This window comes from Polyodon spathula, chromosome 13, assembly GCF_017654505.1.
Source record: "Polyodon spathula isolate WHYD16114869_AA chromosome 13, ASM1765450v1, whole genome shotgun sequence".
Taxonomy (NCBI): domain Eukaryota; kingdom Metazoa; phylum Chordata; class Actinopteri; order Acipenseriformes; family Polyodontidae; genus Polyodon; species Polyodon spathula.
Genome location: NC_054546.1, coordinates 1106730 through 1120323, shown reverse-complemented (window position 1 = coordinate 1120323; position 13594 = coordinate 1106730). Strand labels below are relative to the sequence as shown.

At 39.9% G+C, this 13594-nt stretch overlaps 1 protein-coding gene across 1 annotated transcript; it reads left to right on the top strand.

Moving 5' to 3' along the window:
- Window positions 1–3237: 3237 nt before the first annotated feature.
- On the top strand, window positions 3238–5412 carry LOC121326155 (beta-1 adrenergic receptor-like). The gene has a single exon (XM_041269341.1). The coding sequence runs from the start codon at window positions 4043–4045 to the stop codon at window positions 5249–5251; it is 1209 nt and encodes a 402-aa protein (XP_041125275.1). The 5' UTR covers window positions 3238–4042; the 3' UTR covers window positions 5252–5412.
- The last annotated feature ends 8182 nt before the right edge of the window (window positions 5413–13594 follow it).

Here is a 13594-nt window from a genome sequence, read left to right as displayed (position 1 = left end):
CTCCTGCCTCTACTTTACAGTACAAAAGGACCCTAGTATTAATGGGTACGCTTATTTTTCAATAGAAGCTGATCATGCTCCAGATGTGTACGAGATCAACTGCAGAGAAAACGAGCTACCCATTCATTCACACATTTGAGCTCATCTGAAACAGCTTAGAAAGGTTTTATTGGCATGAGAGAAAAACTAAATCCTTCAGAATCCTTTCCGTCTGTTCTGAATGCAAACGACACAGTCTTAGGATCTGTGCTCTGTTCATGTAAGTAATGGTGTTTATGCATGGAGGGAATGACTTCTGATTAAATCACATTGTTGAGGCGAGACGAAATTGTGATCTTACTGTATCTGTGTTAGAACAGCTTTCCAGTGGCCTCTCCTCTAGGATCTGTTTATATCCAGTAGTTTGGTTAGAATAAACACTTTTTTTTCTTTTGTAAATATACAAACCGTCTTTCAAATATAAGAGGAGATATAGCAATATAAAAGTAGAAAAAACACTAAATCATTAAACCTGGTATTGCCAAACAAAATGATCCAACTGTGTTTCTAATGCCATGGTTATTTTATCAGGATTGGGCATGGTTTGTGTACTATGACAGGTCCACCACACGGAATATGGAAAAGGTTAAAAGATACAAAAACTAAAATTTAAAATAAACTGAACCCTTTGGCCATGGCAGCAAACCTGTTGTGTTGCGATTGATCCCTGTGTGAGAGCACCCAGAGGTAGCTGGGCAGCGATACAGTAGCAATAAAAAAGAAAGTGTTTAAAGACATGGATGGGAGACATGCTTCGTTAACAGGTTCGCTACACAAACAAGTAAACCGACAGAAGAATGATTAAGATGGGACTCTACAAACAACTTGGTTTCAATCAAAACTGCATACTGGGGATGGAACAAGTTGATAAAGCAGAAGCAGTGTGAGACCCATAACCCTTGGGATAGGCTGCAGCTTGTATTTATCTGTGGGAGAGTATTTTACTAACCAGTTCCACATGGGGAGTCAAAGCATCTGGCAGCAGTGTGGCTTTTATCTGAGCTATAAGCAGGTTACAAAAACCAGAAAACCAAACAGCCAGGTTTCTACGACTATCTAGATGTTATGCATGTTCTCTTTGAAACCAAACGAAGCAACAAAAGTGTACTATTGAGATACATAGAGAGATTTGTAGAAACAGTTTTGCTGTTTTATTAAGTTCAGGAACATTTGATTGGTTCAGCAATATGGGTTCTTTGTTATTAAAAAATCACCTTTGTTCTGGAGATTTAAGGACATAAATTGTGTGTATCGAGGACAGATAAGACCAATACAACAATACATTTGAGTTTAAAACAGTCCAGATTTGAGAACAGCTAACTGGCAAATACGCTGTAATTTTAAAAGACAAATCTCTCTTTCTTCTGTAAGAGCTTTTAATCGAATTCAGTTTATTTATCATATTCAGCTACAAATGCAAAGTACAGAAAATTGTCCTCTGCCATTATCAAATAAAAAGCCATTCATATTACACTGGGACTCAAACAGAGATCCATAAACAACAAGCAAACCAATGATTTCGTATGAGTATTGTAGCAATAACAGAGGCATGAACACATTCCAGATTAAGTTCCATAAAGGAAGCATCCTCACAGGAGGAGAAACTGAAAGGGAACTGAATGAAAGAATCCGCTAAGTGTTATCTGAAGGTCACAGGCAATCAGAGGGATGAATCAGTGCTTCTCTTCACTGGTGGAGGTGCATGCTCTGATCAACACTCGCTACAGGACAGCCACGTGTGTTTGGAGCGGTTTCTTTTATAGCAAGTAGGGCATCTCACGATCAATAATAAATCTGCCCCTTTCAACACCCTTTGCAAACATTTCTAAAGAACAGCACAGATGAGAAAATAAATGACCATTGCTGCAGTGTATTAAAGCCTACTGGAAGTAAATCATTGGAAATAATAAAAAAGTGGGTGTCTGACCCAATAGCATCACCAACTCTTGAATTATTTTTAATATCTCTGAGGATTTTTTTTAAGACCCTTTATCACTCACACCTGTATTTGTGAATTCCAAAGAATACTTAAAAAGGTTCAAATACCCCCATTAGATTACTGTGTGTGTGTGTGTGCCTTTTGAAAAGATATGTGCTTATAAAACATATTGTTTAACAACAAATGATTCACTCACTGACAAACAGCTGTCTATGAAATTTTGCCACTTGTCAGCATGTTGTTTACAATTCCCAACAGGGCTCAGGTCAAAACTGGTTGAAAATGGCCAAAGTGCATCGACTAGCTGCCAATTGAATTAACAACAACGAGCTAGTCCTAAAAAGCATCCTAGATAAAAAGAATATAATGCAGTATTGCTGAAACTGACCACAATATGATGCTGCAATTCCAGTGCTCTAGGGCAGGGGTCTCCAATCCTGGTCCTGGTCCTGGTATTAAAAGCGTAATTGGTCCAATGAAGTAATTCAGGGCACAGTTGGAACAAAAACCAGGAGACACCGGGCCTCAAAGACCAGGATTGGAGACCCCTGCCCTAGGGAGTCGTCTCTAAGATTACTATGGCTTGCCATCTGTCCCTGTTCTCCCCGGATCATACAGGTTTTCAGGAAGGTGTCCCAGGAATTCAGTATACTTTTCCAGGAGGACATGAATGCCAATGAGCACAAGTTAGACAAACCAGAACAAGATATTACTACAACAGAGGCACAATGTTAACTGACTTCCAGTAATATAGCAGTGGTAGCACTGTTTCCTATTGGACGGATATCTATTGGTTAGAGGTTTAGTGAGTTTATACTTTTAAAAGCCCCTCTTCCGTTCTAAAGTCCTGGTTTTTGTACCACAGAAGTGGCAGCCCTAACTATGGCTCCGAGGTTTTAAAAAAGAAGATTGACTCACTGTGATTCTTACGTCGAGTTTCGGTGCTATTATGTTCACATTATTTTCCGAAGGTACAACACTTGAGAGCTGCAGATGACGAGCTAGCTATTACCTGTGTGGCTGTGTCAGAGCAGTTTGCTTACTCACGCCAGCGTTAAGCCTGGACAGCTATCCTTGCTTCGGCAGCCGTGTTACTTTACGCATTTAAAGCATAACTACCAGCTCCACAGTGACTCTCAAAATGTTCCTGGCAATCTGCACCGCTGCACATGCCTACGTCACTGTTTCCAGTCCTTTCTTCAAATCCTAATGACGGAGGCGCGTGCAAGGTAAGGGACTAATTGGTATTTTAAAACAGTCATCGCCGTTTTTATGGCAGGTGTTTCATGACACAGAGTCCTGCACTGAGTTATTTTTGTTTAAGTTGTTTTAATTACAGCACAAGGTGTTCACGAGCAACCAAGAGATACAAGCGCGCACAACTTTATCTAGGGTTTTAGCAATAAACAAGTGTTGAAAAAAGTCACTCTTGCAAACGCTACCTGAACGCTATACAGTCGCCTGCTTACTAAAAACACGAGCACACACGTCCTTAGCCAAATAAGCTTATCTTAATCGTTTCATCCAAACATTTCAATAACGCGCCATCCTGAAGTGAGCTCGTGTTCTGAATAAAGCGTAAAAACACACAAAAAAACATTTTATTCACGTGACAAGCAATTCTAAAATGCAGGATTGGATTGGGAATGTACACTTACCTAAATGTACGTAAACGTGCGATACCTTTGCTATTTTATCGGTTTTGCAAGTTCGCACAATGCCATATGTGTGTTTCATTTGCATTACATTAAAAAAAAATACAAACCATGACTTATTTCATTAATGATTTTACTAAAGAATCCACTTGCACCTTCTACCCTCGACGTGCCGTGTCTGTCACACGGAGCTCAGGAGCGGAGGGGGTCCGATGGATGACTTCAATTGGTTCCAAAGCTCAGTGATGTCATCTGGATACATGAAGGCTTTGGCTCCGTTGCCGGAGTAAAACCTGAAAGGAGTTGCAGATCGCGGAGAGCCGAGCAGCGCGCACATCTGAGGAGGCGGCACAAAGCGCATTCATGAGCTCAGATTCGGTGCACCTTCACCCAGCGAGTGCCAGCCACCATGGGAGAGGGCTTATCATCTTTAGATTGCAATAACGCATCGAATCATGAACATTTCAACCGCGTCCAGGGGGCAGCCGACCCCGGGCAGCCTGCCTCGGACCAGTGGATTGTTGGCATGGGGGCGCTTATGGCTGGGATAGTGGTGCTCATAGTCATTGGAAATGTATTGGTGATCGTTGCAGTAGCCAGGAACCAGAGGTTGCAGACCTTGACCAATGTATTTATTGTATCTTTGGCCTGTGCTGACTTAATAATGGGCTTGCTAGTTGTGCCCTTTGGTGCTGCTTTGGTGGTCCGAGGCACTTGGCTTTTCGGGTCGTTCTTATGCGAATTGTGGATTTCAGTGGATGTCCTGTGTGTGACTGCCAGCATTGAAACCTTGTGTGTGATTGCAATTGACAGGTTCATCGCCATAACGTCTCCATTCCGTTACCAAAGCGTGCTCACTAAAGCCAGAGCAAAGGGGGTCGTATGTGTAGTTTGGGCTATATCGGCTCTCGTCTCATTTCTGCCCATTCTGATGCAGTGGTGGAGGGATGACAAGCCAGACGCCATCGACTGCTACAAAGACCCCAACTGCTGTGACTTTGTCACCAACCAGGCTTATGGCATAGCCTCGTCTATAATTTCCTTCTACATTCCTTTGGTGGTGATGATCTTTGTCTACGCCAGAGTTTTTAGAGAAGCTAAAAAACAAATGAAGAAGATCGATAAATGTGAAGGAAGGTTTCACAACAACCCCGTTCTCCCCAGTGGAAGACCTAGCAGGAGGAGGCCGTCAAAACTGTTAGCAGTAAAGGAACAGAAAGCGCTCAAGACGCTTGGGATTATCATGGGCACTTTCACTTTGTGCTGGCTGCCCTTCTTCTTGGTCAACGTCGTGAAGGTGTTCTGTACAGAGGTCGTGGACAGTCAGCTCTTCGTGTTTTTTAACTGGTTGGGGTATGCCAATTCTGCTTTTAACCCTATAATATACTGCAGAAGCCCCGACTTCAGGAAAGCCTTTAAAAGGTTGCTGTGCTGCCCGAGGCAGGCAGACAGAAAGTTACATGTCCCTTCAGGGGATCTATCGCGCTATTCCGGGGGCTTTAGGAATTCCCTGGACCCCAGCCTCATTGGGACGTGGTCTGATTGCAATGGACAGGATAGCAGTGACTGCAGTCTGGAAAAAAATGAGAAAATTCGGCATTCAGAGTCGGAATTATAGTTACCTCAAGTGCAGTACCCAACCCAACCAACACATGAAGATTCGCTTCAGTTCATCCAATTGCTCTGCAAAGCCGCTCTACACAGCATCCGCCTGTTTGTTTGGGGGGGACGGGGGGAGATTCGTAATTTATTTGTAATGCAAAAAAAAAAAAAAAAAAAAAAAAAAAAAAAAAAGCTTTTGTGGCGGGCATGTTTTAACAGGCTCTTAATAATATACATTATTCTGTGCTTAGAAGTGCAAGCTAAACTGTACCCTACAGTACAAAACCATAATTGCTTTCAAGGGTCAGTAATAATTACAGGTGGTGTTTTTTCAAAGTTAGTATCAGTGAGATTTCTACCTCGGATTGTACACATTGTACAGAAGTCTCTTTTGTTTATATTAAACATGGCCTAAAGCATTAAACAATGCATTGAAATGTGGGAGGTGAGCTTCAGTACTTTATGAATTCAATATGAAGTAATAATTCCAGTAAAGACAAATATCTGTTGTTTAAAAAAAAAAAAAAAAAAAAAAAAAAAAAGCTTTACGTTTTGTAATTTGTTGTTTCAAACAATATTGCCACGTGCATTATTTAACACAAAACAAATACAGTACTGTAATTTATAAATAATGACGTGTTTTCTGTGTAGAGTTTTACGTGCAGCTGGGTACAATAATTTGTCATTTGTATGTCGTTTCCATTTTTTGTCACAAAGTATTTATACTGTTGTAAAATGGTCGTGTATTTGGTCGATGTGCAATAAATTGTTGCAACACAATAAAAGATCACGTGTATTTATTTACTATAATTTCTGAGCTCCAATCTATAACAAACATTTCAATGATATTTTTAATATCATTGATTTTAAACCAGATTTTTATCTAGATAAAATACACAAATAAATACATTATATGACCAACTGAAGAGCTGCTGAAAAATATCAAATTGTAGTTATAGAGGGGTTGATTCCAAACATTGAAGGAACTGCAGCGTTCACATCTGCATAGGGATTCTAATTTCTGTAAACAATTGCAAAGTTCAGAGGAGGTGCTCCGTGTTGCTTCAGATTTGGAGCTAAAATGTGTGGCTACGGTGAAATTGTAAATTTCAGATGTATGCATTGCGGATCAGTGGCGACGTTTGTTGCACTGCGGCCCCCTGGAAAGCTTCCGGGCCCCCTACTGCCCATCACCAACAAACTGCATAACTGTACCCTGACTTTCAAACAGCGCAACAACGACATTTTTCAATGTACTGTAAATGTAAATGTCCCTTGTCGAAGACAGACGTCAGTCAATAATACTGAGGATACAGGTCCAGTAAATGTCCCTTGTCGAAGACAGACTCCAGTCAATAATACTGAGGATACAGGTCCAGTAAATGTCCCTTGTCGAAGACAGACTCCAGTCAATAATACTGAGGATACAGGTCCAGTAAATGTCCCTTGTCGAAGACAGACTCCAGTCAATAATACTGAGGATACAGGTCCAGTAAATGTCCCTTGTCGAAGACAGACTCCAGTCAATAATACTGAGGATACAGGTCCAGTAAATGTCCCTTGTCGAAGACAGACTCCAGTCAATAATACTGAGGATACAGGTCCAGTAAATGTCCCTTGTCGAAGACAGACTCCAGTCAATAATACTGAGGATACAGGTCCAGTAAATGTCCCTTGTCGAAGACAGACTCCAGTCAATAATACTGAGGATACAGGTCCAGTAAATGTCCCTTGTCGAAGACAGACTCCAGTCAATAATACTGAGGATACAGGTCCAGTAAATGTCCCTTGTCGAAGACAGACTCCAGTCAATAATACTGAGGATACAGGTCCAGTAAATGTCCCTTGTCGAAGACAGACTCCAGTCAATAATACTGAGGATACAGGTCCAGTAAATGTCCCTTGTCGAAGACAGACGTCAGTCAATAATACTGAGGATACAGGTCCAGTAAATGTCCCTTGTCGATGTAGTCGAGCATCGCAAGAGGCGAGGAAGATGCATTGGCTGCAAACTCATCTGCGTGTGGATTTCCTCGCCCTATGTGATGCGGGAACCGACATCGCTACAATATTGTTGCCACAAACTACCTGTTACTTTCAAGAATTAACTGAGTAAAAATGCATTTGCAAAACTGTTCTTATAGGAATAACAAATATACGTTGTGGAAAACACAAAGAACATTTTGTTTAATTAAATCAAGTTTGCAAATCACAAAACATTTTCAACGGTTTTACAGATGATTAGAAGTTTATTACCACTTTACAATTAAATGTTTTAAAAAAAACATTACACTGAATCACTATTTCCCACTTTGTCTAGCGAAGCAAGTCAAATACACAGCTGGAAGGAATAATCTAATACAATGGGTGATTTCTGAATTAGGCTTGCATCACCAATAAGATAACAGAAAGAAAAGAAACGCAACAACGTGTCTCACTACGCTGATCTGGTCGCTTCAGGTAGGAAGTGAAGTCCTATGTACAGCTAGAAGACCTGCAAGGTGTTAATATACTGATTACATGGCTCAAATATAGGAACAATAAAAAACAGGCTGGAATGTTTGTTATCCAGTCAGGTGGCTGTATTTTTACATAGTATTCTAAAAAGGCAATTATGCATTGATCATTTAATATACTGTATAGTACACATCGTTCTGACATTATACCCCTTTATACAAACATATGGTGCACCTTAAATAACCCCCCCCCCCCAGTAAATATGACCATGGAAACTTCTAGATGTTGGTTGCCAGAGCTATAAAATATCTAAGGGGGGAACATTCTATTGTAACAGATCCATAGCGTTCTAAATTTGTATGTCAGCTCTGCAGAAATACTGAGGCTGTGTGCATGACAGTTTACTGAATACGTGTTGTAGAAGTCTGCTAAAGACCTTGCTGTTTGTTACATTTCTTAGGTATTGCAGTTAAGCAACAAATCTATTTAAGCTACTAGCTATTGTTTAAATAACATGCAAGCTTGTTGCTAACTAATAAAACAAGTCACATAAAGATTGAAATGCCCTGTGTGTATAGTTGACATACATGTTTGTTCTGTATCTGCTGTCTTAAATCCTATTGAACATCTGCTCTGGGCAGGAGGATACACAGATTATAAACTGCTCCAGCCACTGCGGGTGATTCAGGGAACAGGGGAATGCCCACACCTTTAAACTAGACACATATAACAACAATATACATAGGCTTGTGGCAGCTTGGACTCCTCATCGAAACCCAACACAGCACTAGGATCATGTTTTAATTATGGCGTCACTATCCTGACAGTAACACATAAAAAAGTACCAGATAAAAAAAGCTTTAAAGAAACACATAGAGGGGCTTCTTTGTTACTTTTTTTTTAAAGCTTTAATAAAATGTAATAGTAGAATAAGTTCTTGGTGCTCTTGTATTTCTGCACAGCCTCTCCCGCTGATGAATTTTGAGTCACACATGGTGCTTTTAAAACAACACTAATGCTCTGCTGTAATTGTGATTATTACCTGTGTCAGTTTCCAGGTTTTGTCTGAGTCTTTTGTATTGCTTTAGCGGTAGGGCGGTGCAAGTTTATCTGTGCCCCTCTCATCATTGGTACGGCTCTTTTCTGCAGCTCTGCTTTGCACTGTACCTGTTTTACAAATCTTCTTGGAGGATTATTATTATTTGTTAAGGTGCAATAATGGACTTCTTTTAATGTACATCTTTGTGTTTGATTTTTTTCCTGTGGGAGTCTGCAGAACCTCATGTTTGATGTCTGCTAATGGGTGCCATTAACACCTCACTGAGATAAGTCTCGATAGCTTCCTAACGGCCTATCTAGTGTTGCCTGACTCTTCAGAGATAACAAGGCTGTTGAGGTGGGGGTGACAACAAGGCATTGTGATGAACTTGGGCTGACCTGTCCTGTTGCTTAAATCGAAATATAATACTGTACTGAAACACTGGACAGATACATTAGTGATTCAATACAAAGATAATGGGATTGCTAGTGGCAACTTGTAACACTCGCTGTTTCTTAAGACACACCCCACAGTGGTACTTAATTTCCTCTTTTGCAGTTGCAGTAAGGGATGCTCCAACTTTTATTAGATATTTTACACCATTATACTGCAATCAATGATGTGACAGATAGATAGATAGATAGATAGATAGATAGATAGATAGATAGATAGATAGATAGATAGACAGTAAAAGCAGTAATTAAGAGTATTCAAAAGGGTAACCCATGACATTTGACATACAGTATAGACAAGCTAAATTATATTTCAAACCAATTTCACACCTGTTTTATCAACAATTTAAGACTGATTTCTTCAGGCTAAGTGAAGCGTAAAAACTCCTTTATAGTAAGCCAATATTATTATTTTTTTATTGACACCAATAAATTGATCAACCCTGATAACGTTTAGATGTATTTTTGTTGTGGAACAACCAACCACTCCCCTACTCTATTTATTTATCGACACCCAGTGAGCTCTGTTCTCTGCATTTAACCAGTGAGCTCTGTTCTGTGTGCCTAACCAGTGAGCTCTGTTCTGTGTGCCTAACCAGTGAGCTCTGTTCTGTGTGCCTAACCAGTGAGCTCTGTTCTGTGTGCCTAACCGGTGAGCTCTGTTCTGTGTGCCTAACCAGTGAGCTCTGTTCTGTGTGCCTAACCGGTGAGCTCTGTTCTGTGTGCCTAACCAGTGAGCTCTGTTCTGTGTGCCTAACCGGTGAGCTCTGTTCTGTGTGCCTAACCGGTGAGCTCTGTTCTGTGTGCCTAACCGGTGAGCTCTGTTCTGTGTGCCTAACCAGTGAGCTCTGTTCTGTGTGCCTAACCGGTGAGCTCTGTTCTGTGTGCCTAACCAGTGAGCTCTGTTCTGTGTGCCTAACCGGTGAGCTCTGTTCTGTGCAGCTAACCGGTGAGCTCTGTTCTGTGTGCCTAACCAGTGAGCTCTGTTCTGTGCAGCTAACCGGTGAGCTCTGTTCTGTGTGCCTAACCAGTGAGCTCTGTTCTGTGTGCCTAACCAGTGAGCTCTGTTCTGTGTGCCTAACCGGTGAGCTCTGTTCTGTGCAGCTAACCGGTGAGCTCTGTTCTGTGTGCCTAACCAGTGAGCTCTGTTCTGTGTGCCTAACCGGTGAGCTCTGTTCTGTGCAGCTAACCGGTGAGCTCTGTTCTGTGCAGCTAACCGGTGAGCTCTGTTCTGTGCTCCTAACCAGTGAGCTCTGTTCTGTGTGCCTAACCGGTGAGCTCTGTTCTGTGCAGCTAACCGGTGAGCTCTGTTCTGTGCAGCTAACCGGTGAGCTCTGTTCTGTGCAGCTCCACTACAAGCCCCTCTTCAATACTATTATAGCTCCCGAGGCAGCTAGCCATGTCAAGGTCAAAGGTCATAAAGAAAGGAGACATGGCATTTTCACCAAATAGCAAAGTAAACTAAACAAATATGAGGTGACACTATTTTAAATAGAGATGCACATGTTGTTTTGCAAAGTTTGAACCAGTAACAAAAATTTGGGATGAAATCAAAAGGGTTTAAAATAGATTCTGGCAGCAGTTTCTGTGGACTGAGCAAATATTACTGACTGTTTTCCAATATTGCAGTTGTGAAACGGTACATGTTTTGTGGTTTAATGTTTTGATCTTAAAAACTATGATAATAAAAAAATGGATTCATGCTAAAAATAGTATCATACATTGGTGGAGGGCTGAAGTTTAGCCACTCTATCCAAGGGACATTAAGGCTGAGGAGATTGTTGCTCTCCTGACTTAAGAGTTGAAGCAATCTTCTGATCCTGATGGGAATCACACATTATTAGAACTTGAATCAATGTTCAGCGCCCTTTCGCTTTACACTAAAGCTGATAAGGTAGTACAATCTAGGAAATCATTTTCAGGCAGTATCTTATCTGAAACGACCTCTCCTAGTGGGCCACTTGTCTGTTGTGTATTTCGTCAAGAACAGTCTGCTCCGGGTTGCCTAGATCAGTTATCTAGTCAAAAGGATCCGTGGCTTCGATCAGTTTTCTCTTCAGGTCAGTGGCCTCAGTCCGTATTCTACCTATAAATTATTTTTATTATAACCATTTGAAATCCATATATATATATATATATATATATATAATATATATATATATATATATATATATATATATATATATATATATGTGTGTGTGTGTGTGTCCTCTTTCTAAAGGGCAGAGCTGAAGTGAATGAAAATTGAACTGGTCAGCACCATCACTGAGTCTGTGTGACTGTAATAGATAAAAAGCCTGACCTATATTTGGCCTCAGAAGGAGCACAGCGGGGGAATCAGAATGCCAGCCCAGACCATGGCATCAACAATGAAATGAGCTGAATGAAAGCCGTAGAGCAGTTACCGTCAACCATGCCGCTGAAGGTATGATTGAGAGACAGGGAGACAGGGATCTGCTGTGGCTGATTAAAACACCTGTGCTGAATGCATTTGAGAAAAGAAAGATGTCTAGATAATATCTTGCAGTATATCTTACTTTTAAGAAAAAAAACTATTACAAATAAAAAAAAAAAAAATTCTTGTCTGTTCTTAAAATGATTCGAGCCTCTTAATATTTGTATGGTTTGGGAGACAGTGCCACCTATTGTACATGCATTGAAATTAAGCACCAGACTAGATCCTTACTTCTTTTTCTCAGAGGCTTGTTACTGATGCAGAATTTAACATCGTATTTTGTAGAGTTTTTATTGGCTTTAAAAAGAAAAGTGTACGTTTTTATTATCAGAAAGACACACAGTAAGAACTCCTCTGTTGCATAGTACATTAGGGTACAGCGTTGGACCAAAAAAAAAAAAAGGAAACATGCACAATATGCAACTCAAATGGAATATAAACATTGCAATTTAAAAATATTATTAATTAAAAAAAAATAAAAAAAATATAATTACGATTTATCGGTAAAATTTAAAATTTTGGAAAGTTAACTATGATACTATATATATATATATATATATATAATATATATATATATATTATTATTTATCACTAATGTGTGGCTTTCATAGAATGATAAAACTGAAGTTATATAAAAATTTTAAAAAATAAATACAAAATTCAGCCTCTGTCAATACTGTAATGACCTGCCAGCAGCTTTAATGGTCTCTGCTCAGTAGAACAATAACATACAAATAATTTATGTTTGCTGACCCAGCCAGCCAAGACAGGTAATAAAAAAATAAAAAAATCTTCATTTTATTGCCCTGATCTTATGAATACGGTAATAGAATACACAGAGCTACTGAAACTGGAGTATTTCTAAGGCCACACAATCAAAATGATGGCTTGATTGGATTATATACCAAGCATCAAAAGAAACTTATCACTATTATAACACATTTATTTTTCAGAAAAAAATAAGGTTTATAAATGATGGACATTGGGGAAATGTTTTTGATTTCATTTTAATCACTCAATCATTCATCCTTGACCATGACTCGCTTGAGTGACTATAACTGAAGCGTATGCACATAATCACCTAATTAGTGAGACAGTTAATTGGACACTGGATATGGAGTGATTTCAGCTGTTGAATTGCAAGCTTGAATAAAGGCAATAAAGAAACCAATGTGCCATGTCTGTCAAGAGAGCAGTGCCTTGGTGCAATCGGCATGTTGGAGGCTGGACTAGGGCAGCACACTGTGGCTCGCCATCTTGGGTGCTCACAGCAAGCAATTTCAAACCTGGCGCATCAATGACAGGCCATGAACTGGGAGACCAAGAGTCACAACACCTGCCCAAGACTGACAGGTCATTCTGCAGCATCTTCATGATGTAATTTGTTAATCAGCACAAAAAAAGTCGCTGCACCTGCTCTGAAACAGAGTTAGTCATTTTTCAGTCACATCTAGTGAATATTATCCAAATATAAGTGATTTCTTTTGATGCTCAGTATATAATTGGAGTATGTTTTAGAGATAAGGTATATTGTATATTGTGCTTTGAGAACATATAAATTTATGAGAAATCTATATAACTTATCATTCACTTAATGTACAGATTTGAAATAGCAGGCAAAAGGAGGGAATTGTACATTATCTCATCACTTTTAGAGAGATTGGATAGGAGGCAGTTATAAATGGGTAGCATATCACCACATAACAAACATTTGACCTTTTCTGCAAAGGATGACTGCAACTGCTTCAGCCTCCAACACCAGGCACCAGGTTGAGCAATGTGGGGGGGGGGGGGGGGGGGACAAAGTTATGGGAAAAAGGTTTTACCGCAAAAATAAAAATAATAGTCATCGCCAGTTAATTATTTAAAGTCTTATCAAGTGATCTGGCCTTGTACATAATACCGTGTTATTTAAAGCCTTCATTCAGAAAGAGGACACTGACAGAAAAAAAAAAA